Genomic DNA, 19,706 nt, shown 5'->3' with positions numbered 1-19,706 from the left:
AGGTATGGTTAGGTTTTGATTTATTCTGATACTCACATTGGTAAGATCTACTGAAATACAAAAGTCACTCCCCTGCTCAAAAACTTTTCGTGGCTCCTTATTTCTGTTAGGATAAAAAACAAACTCCTTAGCCTAATGTTTCAATTCCTCTACAAGCTGGATACCACATTCCTTTCCAGTCTTTCTCCACATTGCCCTGTTTCATGTTCTCTGTATTACAGGGGGAAAAAAGCTAGTAGCACTTACCCACACTCAGAATCACTCAGTCACCCAGCAAGCAAAAGAGCCTGGATTCACACCCACAACTCCGACTTCAAGTACAGTGATCTTGTCAATTATCCTATTAGCATCAATTCCACTGTTAGGAGGGCGAAAGTGGAAGAAATCACCAGTGCAATGTCCTGCCTAGACCAGTAGGTGTCACTGAAATATCAAGGATTAGATTTGCTCTGGGGGCATCCCCTCAGGCAACTCAAGGCAAAAATAGTAAACATATTTCGGGGCTGAGCTTTCCTGTCCCTAGGTTTGACTGGAAATTTGGCCAGTTGCCACTTGAGATAGTCTGTGCAAAATCAATTGTATAAGTCTCCCAATACCTGTCAGCACTGAAAAATAGAAAGGAAAGTTGTCTACTAGGAGTAAAAAAAAAAAAACCAACAAGTGTTTATCAAGCATCCAGACATTAGTTATGTGCCCCTGAGAAAGTCTTTTAATGCTGTTTGCCCCAGTTTCCTCATCTGTAAAATAAGCTGGAGAAGGAAATGGCAAAGCTCTCCAGTATCTTTGCCAAGAAAACTCCCAAAAGGGATCACAAAGAATTGATCACAACTGAAAACAACTAAACAGCAACATTTAGCATAGTAGGCACTGTGCTAGTTGCTAGGAACACAATTACAAAGAATCAAATTATTCCTATTCTTGAGGAACTTGCATTCTCTCAAAGGAGACAAGTATATATATATATGTTTGTTACTGAGTCATTTCAGTCGAATCCAACTCTTCATGACCTCATTTGGGGTTTTCTTGGCAAAGATGCTGGAGTGCTTTGCTATTTCCTTCTCCAGCTCATTTTACAGATGGAGAAACTGAGTCAAACTGGGTTAAGTGACTTGTCCAGGGTCACACAACTAGTAAGTGTCTAGATGCTTGATAAATGAATTTTAATCTTTTGACTCAAGGAAGACAGTCTTCCTTTCTGCTTTTCAGTGGTGATAGGTATTGAGAAACAGCTGGTGTCTGAGACCAGATTTGAATTCACTAAGATGAGTCTTCCTGACTCCAGGCCTAGCACTCTATGTACTGTGCCACCTAGCTGCCCACAGACAGTAGAATGCCCACAATGGCTATCATTGTTTAGTTGTTTCAGTCAGGTCTTACTTTTGTTTGTTTGTTTGTGTTTTTGAAGGAGGGAAGGCAGGGCAATTGGGGTTAAGTGTCTTACCCAAGGTCACAGGGCTGATAAGTGTTAAGTGTCTGAGGCTGGATTTGAACTCAAGTCCTTCTGACTCCAGGGCCTCTATTCACTGCACCACCTAGCTGCCCCAAGGTCTTACTCTTAATGACCTCATTTGAGGCTTTCTTGGCAAAGATACTGTAATGGTTTGCCGTTTCCTTCTCCAGGTCATTTTGCAGATGAGGAAACTGAAGCAAATAGGGGTTAAATGACTTGCCCAGGGTTACACAGGTATCTCAAATAGCAATTGGCCAAATTTCCAGTAAAACCCAGGGACAGGAAAGCTCAGCCCTACATTGTGATATGATTCCACTATCCATGCCCACCCCAATGAGAAGACAACAAGAAGGACAGAAAGAAACATATATATGCTTTGAAAGTTATATGATAGGGGCAGACAGGTAGCACAGTGAGTAAGAGCACCAGCCCCAGAGTCAGGATGACCTGGGATCCAATCCAGGCTCAGACACTTAGCAGCCACCCAGAAACACCTGGCCCTGTAACCTTGAGCAAGTTACTTAACCTCAATTGCTTTAAAAAAAAAAGTTATATGATGAATTTACCATACTTAAAATATTATGTTGAATACTTTAAAATTTATTACATTTAAGAAGAAAAGCAAGCTGCACATAGAAAATATTTGCAGTTTCATTTCTAATCATCTCCTTATGTTCTATATTGTATATGGAATTGCTTATTTTATTTGGTGTTTGTCAAGTTTTAAATGGAAAGTAAAGGAAGTAGAAAGGGGGAAAAAAATAAAAATCAGGGTGTTTGACTAGTTGGCCTCAGAGATTACCTAATCCAAACCGCTCATTTTCGATAAGAAAACTGAGGCAAAGAGAAGGGAAGTTATTTACCCAAAGGCAGAGCTGAGACTCAGCCCCAGGTCTACTGACCCCAGATCTAGAACTGCAAAAGCGCCTTCAGAAAGGGTTCCCTTCCATCTGTTCCAGAAAAAAAGCATGGGAGAGGTTGTACATAATAGGACCTCCTTCTGCCAGAAATAACCACATAAATGTATGTCAGGTTCATAAAGAAACATTCTGTTTAGGCAGGGGAGAGAAAGAAGCAAAGGTGATGGGAAGCAGAAAGGAAAGATGGAGAACAGGGAGAGGGAAACAGTGACTTCTTATACTTATATATACTTCTGATATTATAATGTATAGTAGAAATTCATAGATTCATATAATGTCGAGAGTTAGAAGGAATGTTAGATCATCTCATCCAACTCCCTCATTTTGCAAAGGAGGAAACTGAGGCCCAGAGAAATTAACTTAAAAGCCTTATTTATAGAGGGAAAGGAAGAGCCAATACCGCCAGTGCCCAGGCACTGGAGAGAGTCAGTGGGCAAAGAGCCGGTACCGAGGAGTAAGCCCGGCCACCACCCACAGGCCTCGAGAGAGGCGGTGGCACTTGTGTGAGTGCGTGCTTGTGGCTAGAGTGGCAGGGAGAGGGTGCCCATGGGGCCCAGAGGTGGTGGCGGCAGCAGAATCATGGACCAAAAGGTCTTCACCAAGGAGCTGGGCCAGTGGATTGAGCAGTTCAATGAGTGCAAGTAACTCTTGGAGTCCCAGGTCAAGAGTCTCTGCTAAAGAAATTGAGTCTGTGGAGATGTTCATGGCAATTTCATGATCTCATGAAACGTTTTAGAATTGGTGGCAAATCACCAGACACAAATTACTTGTTTATGGGTGATTATGTTGACAGAGGGTATCATTCAGTTGAAACAGTAACACTGCTTACATCTTAAGGTTTGTTACCGTGAACATATCACTATTCTTTGAGGGAATCATAAGAGCAGACTAATCACACAAGTATATGGTTTCTATGATGAGAGTTTAAGGAAATATAGAAATGCAAATGTTTGGAAATATTTTACAGACCTTTTTGATTATCTTCCTCTAACTGCCTTGGTGGATGGTCAGATGTTTGTCTACATGACAGTCTCTCACCATCCATAGATACACTGGATCACATGAGAGCACTTGACTGCCTCTAAAAAATTTCCCAGGATGGTCCAATGTGCGACTTGCTGTGGTCAGATCCAGATGATCATGGTGATTGGGGTATTTCTCCTCAAGGTGCTGTATATACATTTGGGCAGGATATTTCAGAGACATTTAATCATGCCAATGGCCTCATATTGGTGTCCAGAGCTCACCAGCTGGTGATGGAGAGATATAACTGGTGCCATGACAGGAATGTAGTAACAATATTCAGTGCTCCAAACTATTGTTACCGTTGTAGTAACCAAGCTGCATCATGGAACTTGATGGTACTCTAAAGTACTCCTTCTTGCACTTTGACCCAGCACCACATAGGGACAAACCACATGTTACTCTTGTATCCCAGACTACTTCCTGTAATAAGATTTTAAACTTGTACAGTATTGCCATGAACCATACAGTTGACCTAAAGGAAATGGGAAGAGCAACAGCAGCTCCAAAGTGTCATAAAATAGTTAACATTCAAAAAATTTGTTTTCATAGGGACCAAAAGATGCACCATATAAAAATACAAAGCCTCTTGTCATCAACACCGGCGACCACTTCAGAATGAACCAGTTCATTGTGTGCTGAAGCAACATTGCTGGTCAAGAAAGCGGTTTCTGGCATAGGCTATTTGTGGTTGCTTTTGCTTTCTCTGAGAGACTGCAAATATTAAGATGTAAACATTAACACCTCGTGAATACAATTTAGCTATAGCTTTACTCAGCATGACTGTAGATAAGGATAGCAGCAAACAATCATTGGAGCTTAATGAATGTTTTGAAAAATAAGTATCAAAGCCTCCCTTCTATTTGTGAGTTTTGAAATTGTTTTGTTTATTTCAGTGAATACAGTTTAATTTAATTGCATGATTTGTCTGCACTCAGTTTATTTCCCTTCCCAGTCTCAGCCCTACATTGTTCTTTGTTATTGTCAGGTACTGGTAAGTTGTTTTGAACAGAACTGGTATTTTTTTTCCTGCAAGATGTTACAGCACAAGAGTGCTGCAGTGTTTTTCATAATAAATTTGTGAACTAAGTACTGAGGGGGGGGAAAGCCTTATTTATCAAAATTCATTCTTTGAATATTTTTTTTAAACAGGAAAATTTTTTACTATGACAAAGACATCATACAATTTTTATGATCTTGGTCTTTCCTTCTTGCCTTTGTACAAGGCCAGAAGAGAAACATTTGCAACTTTTACAACCTTGAATCGGACTCCAGGAATATCACCAACAGCATGACCTTTCCGACCAAATCCAGCAACCAAAACTTCATCGTTTTCCTCAATAAAGTTTAAGCAGCCATCATTGGGAACAAAGGCAGTGATTTTTTTGCCATTCTTAATCAGTTGAACTCTCACACACTTCCTGATGGCAGAATTGGGCTGCTTGGCTTCCACACCAACTTTTTCCAAGACAATCCCTTTTGCATGAGATGCTCCTCCAAATGGGTTGGCCTTCAAGGCAGTGCCCAAATGAGCTTTCTTGTATTGTTTGTCATGCCACTTTTGGTCTCTCCAGTGGCTACGGAGCTTTCTAGCAGTACGAAGACCATGGCACTTACCCATGCTGCCGCAGTCTGGGCCGAAGGAAAAGAGAGAAAGCTCATTCTTCGAATATTTAATGAAATACAAAATGCTATTTGGGAATGAGGTTAATGGCCCTAAAAGTCTTCAGAAGAAAAATAATGAGCAATTATAGAATTTCAGAGTTGGAAGAAACCTCAAAAGTTCTCAAATCCAAATTATACCTGAGCAAGAGAAAGTCACTCCATAAAATACCCAACAAATGATCATCAAGGTTTTGCTTGAGGGGATCTAGCAAGAGAAAACCTACTTCTACAGGACAACCCAGTCTCCTTTTGGACAGCTCAGTCAGTCAATAAATATTTATTAGGCACCTGCTATGTTCTAGGCACTGTGTTAAGGCTGAGGATACAATGAAAGACAAAAGACAGTCCTAGTACTGAAGAGGGAAGATAAAGAAGCTGAAAAGGAAGGGAAGTAGAGGGGGAGGAGAGACTAATAAGGCGCGAGTACCAGGACTGATGTGATCTTGAAGGCTGATGGAGGCTCCTGGTAGCATAGTGAAGTCCAGAGACATACAGCTCAATAGAAAATAAAGAGATGGTTGGAGGGGCTTCTAATGTAATGGAAATGCAAATTGAAAGATCTTCCCTGCCCCTAGGCCCTTTGATAGGCTTAAGAGACTCTGAGAATCTTCCTTGATTTGAAAATATACTCTGCCTCCTAATAGGCTGAATGTGGTCACATGGAGCCTGTGGCAGGAGGCTTGGTTTTCAGGAACGCACATACCTTGATGCTGTGTGATTGGGCAGTGTGATGTGAGGCTTTGCTTTGGGGCTCACTTTGAGAAGTGTTCTGTGATTTGATCAGATGAGACTCTGGGAAGCCGTTGTTGAGAGCCCCCCGGCTTTGAAAAACCCAGATGTTGATTTGGTATGGATGTAATGGTTGGACAGTTTGGAAACTGTCTACTTGATCTGTTTCTCTGTCTTGATAATTCTGTCTGTATACTCTGTAGTTTGGGGTGCTGACCTTTTTCCCCTGAACTAGGTAAATGATATATATTTGACTGATTAAAGTAAGCTTGTTAACCCATTTTGAGCTGCTTTCCTTTAACAAGGCAGATCTAAGAACCTGTGTTGGCAGCCACCCTGGGGACACTGGGGTGCTTGCTGATACAGGTACTAAAGAGTTGTGAATTCTATTTCTACAACAATCCACCTATTACCTCTAGTTATGTCGTATGGGAGTCAAAGAGAACAAGCTTAATCCCTTTTCCACTTGGCAGTCTTTCAGATACTTAAGAGATATCAGACTCCCTGAAATCTTCTTTTTTTTATAGAATCATGTGATTTCTGTCTGAAAGTGAACTAAGAAGTCATCTGGTCCAGAAGTGTCAAACAGACATGTAGCCCAAGTGAAAACCCGACCAGATTAAAACATAATTGGGAAATATTTAATAAAATAAATAACAATACAATAAAACATAAATAATGTTGATATGTGGTTTTCTAAGTCAATATGTAGCCTAAGGTGATCCTTATGTATGGTTTAGTGGCTCTTGTTTAACCCTACTGACTAATCCAACTCCCTCATTTTAAAGTTAAGGAAACAGAATCAGAAAGTATAAGTGAAATGTCCAAGGTCTTATAGGTAGTTGGTCACATAGCCAGGATTTAAACCCAGGTCACAGTCTCATGGATTCAGAGCCAAAATGTACTTCAGAGACCATTGCCAGCTTAAACATGCTCAGGTCCTTCATGCAATCTTCATATGGCACAGTCTCCAATCCCTTCACCATCTTGCTTGCTTTCCTCTGTACACTATCTAGCTTGTCAGTGTGCTTCGTAAAATGTAGCTGCCAGAATTGAATCTGATACTAAGAGTGGGCTCACAAAGGCAATTGTGCAATGGGAATATCACCTCCTTCACTCTAGATGCTGAGCTCACCATAAAGCCTAGAGTACCCATCAGGCTTTTTGACTGCCCTGACACACTACAGATTAATAACTAAGAGTTAGTCCACTGAAACGCCAAATTCTTTTTCACCTGAACTATTATTTATTCAAGCCTCCTTCATCCTGTATTTGTGCAGTTTCTTTTTTTCCCAATCCAAAAGAAATAATTAGCATTTGTCACTGTTAAATATTGTCTTATTGGACTTGACAAATTCTCCTAGCTTGTGGAGATCTTAAAGGATCCTGATTCAGTCATCCAATAAATGTTATACAAACACTCTTATATAAGCACCAAGTCATTGATAAAAACGTTGACTAGCTCATTGTGAAGGACAGATCACTGGGGCATTCTTTCCCATTCCCATCAACCCATTCACATCTATTCTTTGGCTGCACTCATTAAGCCAATTCCAAGTCCACTTAATTGTACTATCATCCAGCCTGCATCTATCTCTCCATCTTGTCCATAAACATAGCAAGAGAGTACATCAAATGTCTTCTGAAATCCAGACATATTATGTGTAAGGCATTTTCCTGATCTATTAGTTAAAAAAACAATGAGATCAGTCTGGCATGATCTATCCTTGATGAAAGGATGCTAACTGCTGTTGATCATTGCTTTCATTCATATTGCTCACAAACTATCCTTCTAACAGGAGCTATCATGATGCCCCTTTAATCTCTTTCATAGTCCTTTGATGGTCTATTTTAGAAGTTCATCAGAAATTGAAATCAAGTTCACAGGCCTATAATTTGGATAATCTACCATTGTCCCTTTTATGAAGAATTGGGTCTTCTGTGTATTCACTGCTATGCATGAATATCACCATTTTTAAAAATAGGAACTACTTTTGGGTCCTTAAAGTCATAGAATATTATTATTGGTGCCCAATTTAAGATCACAACAAGAATAGGTTAGAAGTAACTGGGATCTCCTCCAGAATATTGCTTGGGAAGATCTCCATGTCATCAGCTCATCATGCATCAACTCAATCAACAATACATATTAGGCTGGGCCCAAATTCTGGAGGAGAAAGTTTCTTTAGAAATCAAAAACAGGAAATAGGGCCCTAATCTTGGCAAGGTCCCTTGTTTTCCCACTGAAGTTCACCAATGTGGGCATCATTGCTCTGACCTTTGATAAACAATAAGAAGGATTGGGGGAGGGGGGGTGGAATGGGCACATTGCTCAATATTCTTCAGGTAACTACTGCTCCCAAAGGCATTGGGTCAATAGAATGACTTTAAGAAATTTCTTAAAGTCAGTGGATTTCAAGATTCTGATTTATGAGGCTCAGTTTGGTCTGAAAGAACCCTGAACTGGGAGTCTAAAGATCTCCTAATTCAAAATTCAAAACCCAACTTTGCCAAACAGGCTGTGTGACCTTAAACAAGTCCCTTCCCCTCTCTGGGCCTCAGTTTTCACACCAGCAAAATAAGGACTTCATGATTTCAAGGTCCTTTACAGATCTAAGGCCCATGATATGGGCCCAGGCTGAAATGTGGCAGTGCAAAAAACCCACACTACTGAGAGCAGCTCAGGTTCTCTGACCGTATTCCTTCTGTCCCTTCCTTGACCTGACCTCTCCCCAGCCTCCAACACACTCAGTTGAGGCCTTAAGAGGCCGTGGGAGTTTGGCTGCCATTATCCTGTTCTTATCACCATTAATGTACAGTCTGACACTGAGTCCACTTAGCTCAATAAGTAGAAGCTGACCCCCAGGTCAAGCCTGTCTCCAAAAAACCCCTGCTATCTCACTGACAGGCCAAAACCTTGGCAGGAGCTCAAGTTTTCTGACGACAGAAAGGACCCTCTCCACTCCACCCCCTACCCTCTCCATCTCACCACCCCCTCCAAAGCCCTCCACAGCGTCTGGCATGGCCCCGGGAAGGCTCCACTATTACTCATGGAAATAGCAACCCTGATAACTGGAGCAGACAAAAACACACGGACAGATTGCAGTTCTGAAAACAGCCACCTCCCATCCTCACCCTCCTCTTCTCTGTGCCATACTGTCTCTCACACAGTCCATCACTCATGAGCTCACCAATCCCATGTTGTCCTGCATTTATAGTGACACACAGACAGTAACACACACAAGGGCAGCAGTCATGCCCATATCTTTGTTATGAGAAGAAGTAACAGGTGAAGTGCAGAATTGAGATAATTACCAGGATGGTCAAGGCTAAAAACCATTACCCCTTGTATGGTAGAGTGCATAGAAAATTGGACCAGGAGTCAGGAAATTGGACTGGGCAGCAAGGTCTAGCTCAAATCATTATAATGGTTAATCAGTCAATGAGTGTTTATTAAATTTATTATTTATTAAATTAAGTTAAAAGCTCTTATTAATTATTAAATTAAATTTATTAAATAAATAACCATGTATTAAATTAAGTTATTAAATTTATTAAATGTCAGGCACTGTGGATATAAAGACAAAAATAAATACACTAACACGTATTAGGAACATCTAGGTGGAGTAACGGATAGAGCGTTGGGATTGGAGTAAGGAGACCCAAGTTTGATTTTGACCTTAGATGGGTTAGTTGCTGTCCTTTGTTCTCAAAAAGTACCAAAATGACATCACTAGGCTAAAGTTAAATTTCAGTGTGTCTGACTGTGGCTGATCAGACCTATATGAGCTTGGAATGCTCTACCACAGGTCGGGCACAAATTGTCTATGTGAATATTTGGGGTGTATTCTCCAAATTTGCACATCCTGCATTTCCTTTGAACTATTTCAATTCTTCTTTGCTCAGAGAGCACAGCACCTTCTCTGATGTGGGCACACCATGCTGAGCGGTCCTGTGGTGGTGTCTCCCATGTCACACAATCAATTCCAAAGTTCTTGAGAGAGACCCTGAGAGTGTCTTGGTATTGCTTCTTCTGACCATCATGTGAATGCTTGCCCCGTGTGAGTTCTCCATAAAACAGTGTTTTTGGCAAGCATAAGTTTTGCATTGGAACAAGATGGCCAGCCCATCAGAGTTGTGCTCTCTGAAGCAGAGTTTGAATGCTTGGCAGTTTAGTTTGAGTAAGGACCTCAGTATCTGGTACCTTATCCTGCCAGGTGATCTTCAGTATCTTCCTAACACAATTCAAATGAAAGCGATTCAGTTTCCTGGCATGGCGCTGGTAGACTGTCCAGGTTTTACAGGCATACAACAATGAGGTCAGCACCACAGCTCTGTAGACCTTCGGTTTGGTAGTCAGTCTAATACTTCTTTTCTCCCAACACTTTCCTTCAGAGCCTCCCAAACCCTGAGCCAACTCAGGCAATTCGTGTATCAACCTGATTATCAATGTGTATATCCCTGGAAAGTATACCACCAAGGTAAACTAACTCAGTCACAGCATTCAAAACTTCTCCATTTGCTGTAACCAATCCGTAAGAGAATAATGATAACAACTGCCTCCCAGGGATGTTGTGAGGATCAAATGGAACAATAATTGTAAAGCCTGGCACACAGTAAGCATTATGTAAATGTTAGTTATTATCCTTATTACATGCCTACTAAAGACCAGGCATTGTCTTAGATCCCAAGAATGCAAAGACAAAATTAAAAGTTCCTGCCCTCAAAGAACATACATTCTATAGAGAGAGACATGAAAAAAAAAACCCTTAGCTTCTTCATTTATAAAATGAGGTTAAACTAGATGATCTCTAAGTCCCATGGAGGTTGCCTTGGCCCAGGTCACATAGCTAATCAACTTATAGCTACTCTTACTTGGAACCAAATGTACATCTTTTCACTCACACCCAGCTATATGACCATCATGTGGGTGTGATCTGAGTGTGATGCTCTCTCCTTCCCCTCCTTGCTTGGGGACCTCAAGTTCAAGAGAATCTAGTCCAGGGATATCTTAGTCCACCTGTTTCTTAGTCCACCTAAGAGGCAACTAGGTGGCTCAGTGGCTAGAGCTCTATACCTAGAGTTAGGAAGACCTGAGTTCAACTCTGGCCTCAAACACCACACTGGCATACCTAGGATGGCTCCTAGCACAGGTTCTTAGACCTGCTCTACTAGGAAAGATAGCTATGCTAGGGGTAAACGATCTTTTTTAAATTACATTCACTAGTTGAGGGGAAAAGTCAACACCCTGAACTTCAGAGAAAATACAAGCAGAGAAATAAAGACCAACAGACAGGGCTCTGACTGCCTGAATCAACTACATCCTTTACATACATCCCTGGATGGAGAGAGCCTTTACATCTGAGCAATCAGGGAGCTCTGAACATACAGCCACTCAGAATCTTGACCAGGGAATCACAAGATCCTTCTCATAAGTGAGCTCCCAAAGCAAAATACCAACTCAGTATATATATAAGTATATATATATACTTATATATATATATATATAAATATATATATATATATATACTTCTCAGAGCCAGAAGGCATCACAACCCTTCTGACTCTGTGCCTAATTAGAAATTGGCAAAAGGTGTGAATGCCTTCCAACAAGCAAGCCTCCCCTAAGCAAGCTTCTCTTGGGCTCCACTGTGAGGCCTATTAACAATCAGGGAAGATCTTAAATTCCATTAATATTACAGATACTTACTAGCTATGTGAGCCTGGGTAAGTCACTTAATCTCTGTTTGCCTTAACCCATTAGGGAAGGAAATGTCAAACTGTTCCAATATCTTTGCCAAAAAAGCCCCTGTGGACAGTATTGACAAGATATATCCATGGGGTCATGAAGGGTTGGACAGGACTGAACAACAACACTTTAGCCCAAGGATAGGACTTAACAGGCCCTTAAAAAATGCTTGTTGATTGATTAATCAATTGACCCAAGATCTTGGAAGGATTTACATAGAGATAAGAAGGACAATGAATGGGCAACAGCGACTCCTTTAACCATATAAGTGCTGCCATCAGGTCCTAGACACAGACAGTGAAAAGAGAAAAGGATTAGGAAAGGAAAACTAAAGAGGCATAATGGGGAAGAAGTGGAAGGGGTGGGGGGAAATGGAACCAATGGGGAGAGAGAAAAAAAGCACTGGTAGTTTTCTCAGAGACCTCTCAGTTGTGCCTCAACCAAAAGCAGCCTGTGGAAGCTCAAAATATCTGACACATCTAGATTCAGACATCTTCTCTTCCTGTACATCTGGTAGATTCTCTTCCATGTCACATGACATGGGCCAAAGTCCGATGTTGGCCAAGTCACTCAATCTCCCTTAGCTCCATTCAGTTTCCTCATCTGTAAAACATGGAGACTAATACAAGCCTGACTGCCTCATTGAGTTGTTGTGAAGATAAAGGAAGAAATACAAGTAAAGGGCTTTGTAACCACTGACACAATATCAATGTAAGTTACTCTTATCAGACATCATTGCCAGCATCATCCCTTTGTATATCAACTACAATCAGTGAATATCTGTTGGGGAGGAAAAGGTGTAAAAGGGATGCTAACACACCTGATTAGAATTTGAACAGCTGTGTGGGTGGCCCCCTGCTTTCCTTTCTCTTTCCCTTTGTAGTTCTTACAAACTCTGAGGACCCTTATCCAAACAACATCTGAAGAGTCAGGGGGTCACTGAGTAAAAGCTATCCCTCACCCACAGGATTCTAGTGAGAACCCGTAAGAGGTGGGGATATAGCTTTGGTGTTCGACTGGTCACCCAGCTCTTACCAGTGGCTCCAATAAGCTATAGCATGCACAACAGCCACACCCTGCTAAAAAACCACTGTGGCAGACAGGCTAAATCAAGATGAGGGTAACCCAAAGGCCTCAAACCCTGAGGTGAGTTAGAGTGTCTAAGAATGTGAAGTTTCTTCCCTGCAGAATGGGCAGACAAGACCGATTTGTTCCAAAGGCCACGAAGGTGGCTGAAGCAAGAGCTGGAAAACACTTAGAGCTTGGTCAGGTATCAAAGACACAGGTCATCCACTGCATCCCTGGGCCCCACCAGTCATCCTGACTTTTGTCTTGTCACTGCACTTCAGTGACTCTGGAAGAGAGAGTGGGGCTGATATCTGTACAATTCTGCCTCGCTTAAATCCAATGCACAATTGAGTGAAGACAGCACCCTGTGACGTTTCATTGGTCCTCTGAAAATGGACAAACAATATCTTTTTCTAATCCTATTGGTTCAAGCATTCATTCAAGTATCAATCACTAATGATTAGCAGCTTAATCTCATTTAATAAGCAGCTAGATGCCCCAGTGGATAGGGCATTAGACCTGGAGTGGGGAAGATTCATTTTCCTGAGTTCAAATATAGCCTCAGACACTTACTAGCTGTGTAACTCCAGGTAAATCACTTAACCCTGTTTGCCTCAGCTCCTCATCTATAAAATGAACTGGAGAAGGAAATCTCAAACCATTCCAGTATCTTTGCCAAGAAAACCCCAAATGGAGTCACCAAAAGTCAGACATGACTGAAACTACTGAACAGCAACTCATTTAGTAAATCATCATCAATTAATGTTTACAAAAGACCATTTACTGTAAAGCTATAGCAAGAACAGAAGAACAAATATCCTTTCTAACACTGAGGGCCCACTCTCCCTATACTAGCTCAGTCCCTAGGAAGAACAAGTTCAGACTTAAAGTAATTGCTACAAAGCATTTGCCCAGTTAAGTTTATTTCCAAATTTAGCACAACCTCTGAACAAGTCTCAGAAATCATTGGGCTTGTCTCCCACTTCTCAGGGCAGCAATAGCAACTGGGGATGGTAGCAAATTCTGGCCTGGACTCCCAGCACCTGACTTGTGCTGTTTTGCTATTCTGACTTTACAAAGCTCACAAAGTCAGAGCCATCTCCAGCGGTCCTTCCCCCTAAAAATACAAAACAGAAATAGATGCAACAGCCAGACCAGGGTCACGTGAAGACAGCTATGGTGGGATGAATGATGAAGACCCAAGGCCTCTTTTTATACTAAGAGCTTATAGCATTTCTTTCCCTCTTACTCAGGCAGGAAAGAGAATAGTTCTTGACTAGTTAGTGCCTTCTGAATACATATCTGGTTCCAACTCATCAGCCACTCAAAAGGCTCCTCATCTTTACCCAGCAAGCTAACCAGAAATAATACCTGTGTATGCTCAAGTCCACATATGAATTATATCATGTGCCTGCTCATAAGGACTGGGCTCTCATCAGCCAAGCCAGTCACCTCTATTTCCCCATATAGTTAAGATTCTGACTAGTAATGGAGTGGCTAGGTGGCAAAGTGAATAGAGTACCGGTCCTGGAGTCAGGAGGACCTGAGTTCAAATCTGGCCTCAGACACTTAACACAAAAACTAGCCATGTGACCTTGGGCAAGTCACTTAACCCCAAAATTGCCCTCCAAAAAGCAAAAAAAATAAGAAAAGATTCTGACTAGTAAATCTAAGGACCACTAAATTCAGAAAGGCCCATCACTGAAAGAGTGGCCGTTTGATGGGTCTCTTAAAGGCACAGAGGGGTGGGGTTTCAATATGTACTGATAGAAGGGGCACTACACCAAGAAATCACCACTCCTTGCAGTAGTAAATTTATTATCCTCTTTACCTACTGTTTCCTCAACAAGTTGAAGTCTCCTCTTAATAATGCTCTCCATCCCAGGACATCCCACTCAAACCTAGGAAGTGCTCAGGAAATCCTTCTTTATACATTTTTGTTGTTGCCATCAAGTCGTTTTTCAGTCATGTCCAAGTTTCCTGATCCCATTTGGGGTTTTCTTGGCAGAGATACTGGACTACTTTGTCATTTCCTTCTTCAGCTCATTTTACAGATAAGGAAACTGAGGCAAGCAGTGTTAAGTGATTTGCCTAGGGTGACACAGCTAGTGTCTGAGGACAGATTTGAACTCAGGAAGATGACCTGGCACTCTATACACTGCCCCACCTAGCTTCCCCTAACACACACACACACACACACACAAGGTCTTATACTGATAATACTAAGCATAACCCAGGATTCTTACTTTCCATTCCAGGAACCCTCTCCCTCCTTTGAGGCACTAAGGCTTCTGAGAAGTTTGCATCTCAGGTGTTTTCCCAGCTACTTGGCCACCCCACCCCCACCCCAACCAGGAAAAACAGAAATTGCCTTAGGTTTATTAGCTTTAGAGCTAGAAGGAACATGAGGACCCCATTTATTTTCTTCCTCTGGCCTGTGTGTAAGAGCATTAGGGGACCTGCTTTGTCTTGGCTACTTCCTCCTGAGGTTAGGGGACCCTGATCAAGGCAGGATTTCCAAATGACATTTTGTTTTTATTTATTTATTTATTTATTTATTTATATTTCTTTTGCTTCCCGTTCCCTTTCCAGACCTTCTCCCTTATCTGCTTCCATTTTCCTGTTTTCTGCTCCCAAGCCGTCCCCAGTGCTCTTCTCATCCTGGAGCACTTTGCTCTGGTTGGCCCAGGCTGAGGCTGACTGTTTCCTCCCCCGACCCCATGGCGGCCAGCCCTGGACTCTCCCGGATATTGGCGCAGACGTGGAGCCAGAGCTAGGGCAAAGGGGTGGCTTTGTTGGGACAATACTGACCACCCTTGACTGGAGGGGATAGGGTTTAAGCGGCAGTCTTTCTTTAGGAGAAGAGTTCAGGGGGTTGGGCCCCAGAGTCTTCGCCAAATGGTATTAAGGAAGATAAGAAGGAAGAAGAAAAGCAGTGTCTGAGGTGGGGGGAAAGGGTTGTTTCCTTTTACCTCCTGGTGAAAACATCCCCCAGGAACCCCTGATCTGACCACAGCATCCTGGCTTTGGGGCTTCAGTCTGAATGACTTTTTGACTTGTGACATCTCTAGCTTGAGAAAGATTATAATGCTATTCATAGAGCCTCTCATTTCCATAGAGATGTTTCTCACCAAAAAACAAAAAACCACCTCTGATGGAGAGAATAGAGAACCAGCCCATTTTACAGAGAAAGATGGGGAGTCCCAGAGCAGAGAAATGCTTTGTCCGGTATTATAAATGTATAGCTGGAAAGAGCATTGAGCACAACCCTTTCATTTAACAGATGAGCAAACTGAGGCCTAAATAGTCAAATAATTTGCCCACTGGACACAAGGTCCCAGATAAAGGACTTAAATATGTAGCTGATGAGGGATGGCTTCCTCTAGGTTCAGCAGGAATACTGATCTTATCTAAGACCAGAAAACCTTCAATAGCATCTGGAAAGAATTCAAGGTCTCAGGCTTAATTGGAGTGAGAGTTGTAGAAGTTTATTATTATGCTTCTATAAGAATCGGGTAAGAGTCCTTTAGAGGACCTTTGAGTGAGAGGGGTACATGCTTTTACTTTTAAAGGGTAGGGCTGCCATTGTCAGGGCTGACCGGATGGAGGGAAGGGACCTCAGTGCATAGATAAAGGTTAGAGATGACTGAGAGGAACTTGTGACTTTAGTGCATAGATAGTTTAGATGAGATTTGGGCCAGACCGGAGGAGACATAAAGAGATTAAGTAAGAATAAAGGAGTCACAAGGTGTTGCCTAGGCCAAGTTCGGATAGGGGGAAGGGGCAGAGTTTGAGGCTGGGAAAGGATTTTACAGATTACAATTTTACAATACAAATTGCAGTTACAATTGTACAAACTGGTTTTACAAATTGGTTTAGACCCCAGGTACCCCATCTTAGCCATCTAGATTCTACCCCCATAAAATCACAGAATTTTAAAGTTAGAAGGGACATTAGGAGATTATCTAGTTGAATTTTGTATAGGGTTAATTAAAGCCCATAAAAGGGAAAAAACTTGCCCAAGCATGTCTAGGAGAGAGTAGGGAGGGAAGAGAAGACACCCTATTCAGCTGAAAAGTTCTCAGTTCTGCCTGATCATTGAAGCCTTCTGTTAAATGGAGGAAGCTGATGATCACAGAGCCATCCCTAAACCCAAGACCAATCATGGAATTTAGGATTTTTTCCCTGCCACCTAACATTTCTTTGGAGTTGAAATCTGCTGAAAATGACCATCAACGGCAACCTTGATCAGTAAAATGGAAAGCAGGAATAGCAGCTAGTGGGCATGTGGGGATTATAATTGCCCAACCTACAAGGAAAACCACTAAGTCAGAGCACTGAGCCAATGGCATTTTATTAAAGGGTTACTAGCCCCCTCTAATGAAATGGGCCTCATATCTTCCCCACAATCTGAGATGCCCCCTCTTCTGGGGTCTCATTTTTATAAGGTTTGATGCCATATTTTATACCTGAACACTCTAAAGGGATTGCACAAAATACAGAATCCCATTGGTAGCTAGACCTTGCTTCAAGGGCAAAAAATTATGCATCAGTTAAAAATGCTATATCAGCAGGGAGGTCTTGTGTTGGGTGAAGCATGGGGCACTGATTGAGTGGGCATAAGATGGTTACCTGTTTATGTTGGACAGGAGAAAGTGGCCCAAAAATAAGTTGGGGGACTTTCCATGTAATTGAGTCACCGCCACCATATTGTGCTTGGTCACTATCACAAAGGAAAACAAGGGTGGTGGGCCTCTAGTTGGCTTTATATGATTAAGTAAATGAATTTACAATCTGCAGTTCACAGGTCTGGGGCCTGATATACAGAATTTATAAGCACTGCCCCTATGGAATTACAGCAGACTGTAATCCTGATTGAAATAGAGAGGGGTCCAAATTAATTATTTCTCACAGGTGCTATTGTGTTAGGGGGAATTATCGCAAGCTGAAATTGACTATATTTTTCTTTTTTTTTTTAATTCTGAAATGATTTTTAAAGGGCTCTGTTAAGTATATGTTGTTGTTGATGTTACCCAGAACAGAGTGTTTCATAGATGAATCTCTGAGACACCGTGATTCTGGGTTGGGTTCATAAGATGCCAAGGGCAAGGAATTATTCAGGTCATAGATTCTTCTCCCTCTGCTCTTAAACAACTCCCCACCACGACAGGGCCTTAGCACTTCTCCATTCCCTACCACCTTATAGGCTAAGAAATATAACCATCTGTTTGCCACTCATGGAGAAGACGCTGTCCTGCCAAGATCAGCCACCAGATGGAACTCTCTGTGCATGAATATAAGAAGTAGCCCAGGTTCTGCTGCTCCAGGCCAGTCCAAGTAGGTCAAGGATCTGCCCTCAAACTGTTTATTCCCTTTTTGCCTCAGATTTAGCTGATCTGCCTTCAACAAGGGCTATTTCCGATGCCAGGCTGGTGACCCTCACTCTGAGGTGCTGGGTAGTTTCACAGCCCGTGGACCTTATTTCTGGTCTGAGACAGTTCTGAGGATCTTACTGTAGTCTGCAATCAGAGGTAGGGATAAGGATGACAGAGGTAGAGGTGGTAGGGAACAGCTAATTCCAGGTTATTCACTAGATTCAAATGCTCCCTGGAAGAGCAGGATAGCCCTGGGTGGCGTTTGAAGTAGATAGGAGCAATCGAGAGCATTTATTTAGGGAATACTATGAACCAGACATTGTGCCAGGCCTGAACAGTCAGTCAATAAACACTTACTAAATGCCTACTATGGGTCAGGCACTATGTTGAGAGTTAGAATGCAAGGAAAAACAAGACAGTCCCTGCTCTCAAGTTCAGTCTAATGGGAGAGATAGGTACTATTATTATTCTCATTTTAGAGATGAGGAAACCAAGACTGAGAAAGTTTAAGTAACCCTTAAAGGTCACACCTTTAGTAAACGTCTAAAAAAAAGAGGAACTTCAAATTCAGATTGCCCTGATTCTATAGCCAATATTCTATCCATTATGTTACTTCATTGCCTATAAGGTGTAATAAATCTGGGAATATAGACTAGAGTCAGATTGTAGGGTTTTAAAGACCAAACAGAGGAGTGTGTACTTTATACTTAGGGTGATAGTGAGTCACTGAAGCTTTTCTAGCAGAGGATTGGCATGGACAGATTTATGCTTTAGGAATATCATTTTGTCAGCTTTATGGAGAATAGATTGGAAGAGAGAAGAACCAAAGGCAAGACCAGTTAGAAGGCTGTTTCAATAGCCCCTACAAATAAAAAGGCTATGAACTAGGGCAGTGGCTATGTGAGTGGAAAAAAGTGGACTGCGTAGATGGGAATAGTGTTGTAGGAGTAGACTGATTGATTGATTGACTGACTATGTAGATTTGGATGTCATCTGCCTAAATATGATAACTGAATCCATGGGAGCTGATAGGACACCGAAAGAGTGTATAGAGAAGAGGCGAGGGGACAAGACTGAGTCTGCATACAATACAGGGAACTGCACATATGTGATAAACCTGCCTAAGAGACAAACAACAGTGGGAAGGTAGAAAGAGAACAATGGTGCCCTCAAAATGCAGGGAGGAAGGAGGATCATGAATTGTCAGAGTGCAGAGAAGTCAAGAAAGATGAGGACTGAGAAAAGGCCATTGGATTTAGCAATAAAGAGACCCCTGCTGACCAAGGAGAGGACCCACCACTCCAGAGAAACAAACCCTGTTGCAGCAGCCCCAAGTACTACTCGTGTTTCCCCGGTAATAAGACCTATCCTGAAAATAAGCCCTCCCCTCACTGTGTAAGATTCCTCTAAAATAAGCCCTCCCCTGAAAATAAGCCCTATTGAGATTGCTACTGTAGTGAAGGTGATCCCCTGCGCTACACGCTACATTAAGGTACCCTCTGTATGCACAGTCCCCCCCCCTTGAAACGCACACCGCGCTCCGAGCTGCATCCAATCAGAGCTGCAGCAGTGAGCGTGTCATCCTGTTCTTCCCCAGTGATTTGCTTCTTGAATAAAGGTACATTTTTTTGTTCACATTTACCTGTTTATTAAAATTGCTGTCAATGTTCATTAAAATAAGCCCTCCCCTGAAAATAAGCCCTCTGGTGTTTTTCTGTCCAAAAAAT

The 19,706-nt window shown here is 42.0% G+C and overlaps 1 protein-coding gene and 1 pseudogene across 1 annotated transcript; one reads left to right on the top strand and one right to left on the bottom strand.

Moving 5' to 3' along the window:
- The first annotated feature begins 2,949 nt into the window (after window positions 1-2,949).
- Window positions 2,950-4,151, top strand: LOC138176534 (serine/threonine-protein phosphatase 2A catalytic subunit alpha isoform pseudogene; annotated as a pseudogene).
- Window positions 4,152-4,582: 431 nt separating this feature from the next.
- LOC138176543 (small ribosomal subunit protein uS12-like) lies at window positions 4,583-5,014 on the bottom strand. The gene has a single exon (XM_069107322.1). The coding sequence runs from the start codon at window positions 5,012-5,014 to the stop codon at window positions 4,583-4,585; it is 432 nt and encodes a 143-aa protein (XP_068963423.1).
- Window positions 5,015-19,706: the final 14,692 nt, after the last annotated feature.

This window comes from Petaurus breviceps, unplaced genomic scaffold (assembly GCF_028583685.1).
Source record: "Petaurus breviceps papuanus isolate PSGF00001 unplaced genomic scaffold, PetGlider_PUasm1.0 89893, whole genome shotgun sequence".
NCBI lineage: Eukaryota > Metazoa > Chordata > Mammalia > Diprotodontia > Petauridae > Petaurus > Petaurus breviceps.
This window is presented reverse-complemented; position numbering and strand designations above follow the sequence as displayed.

What these genes read in the sequence shown, in the direction of transcription:
- LOC138176543 (XM_069107322.1), bottom strand. Translation starts at nt 5,014, where the DNA reads ATGGGTAAGTGCCATGGTCTTCGTACTGCTAGAAAGCTCCGTAGCCAC.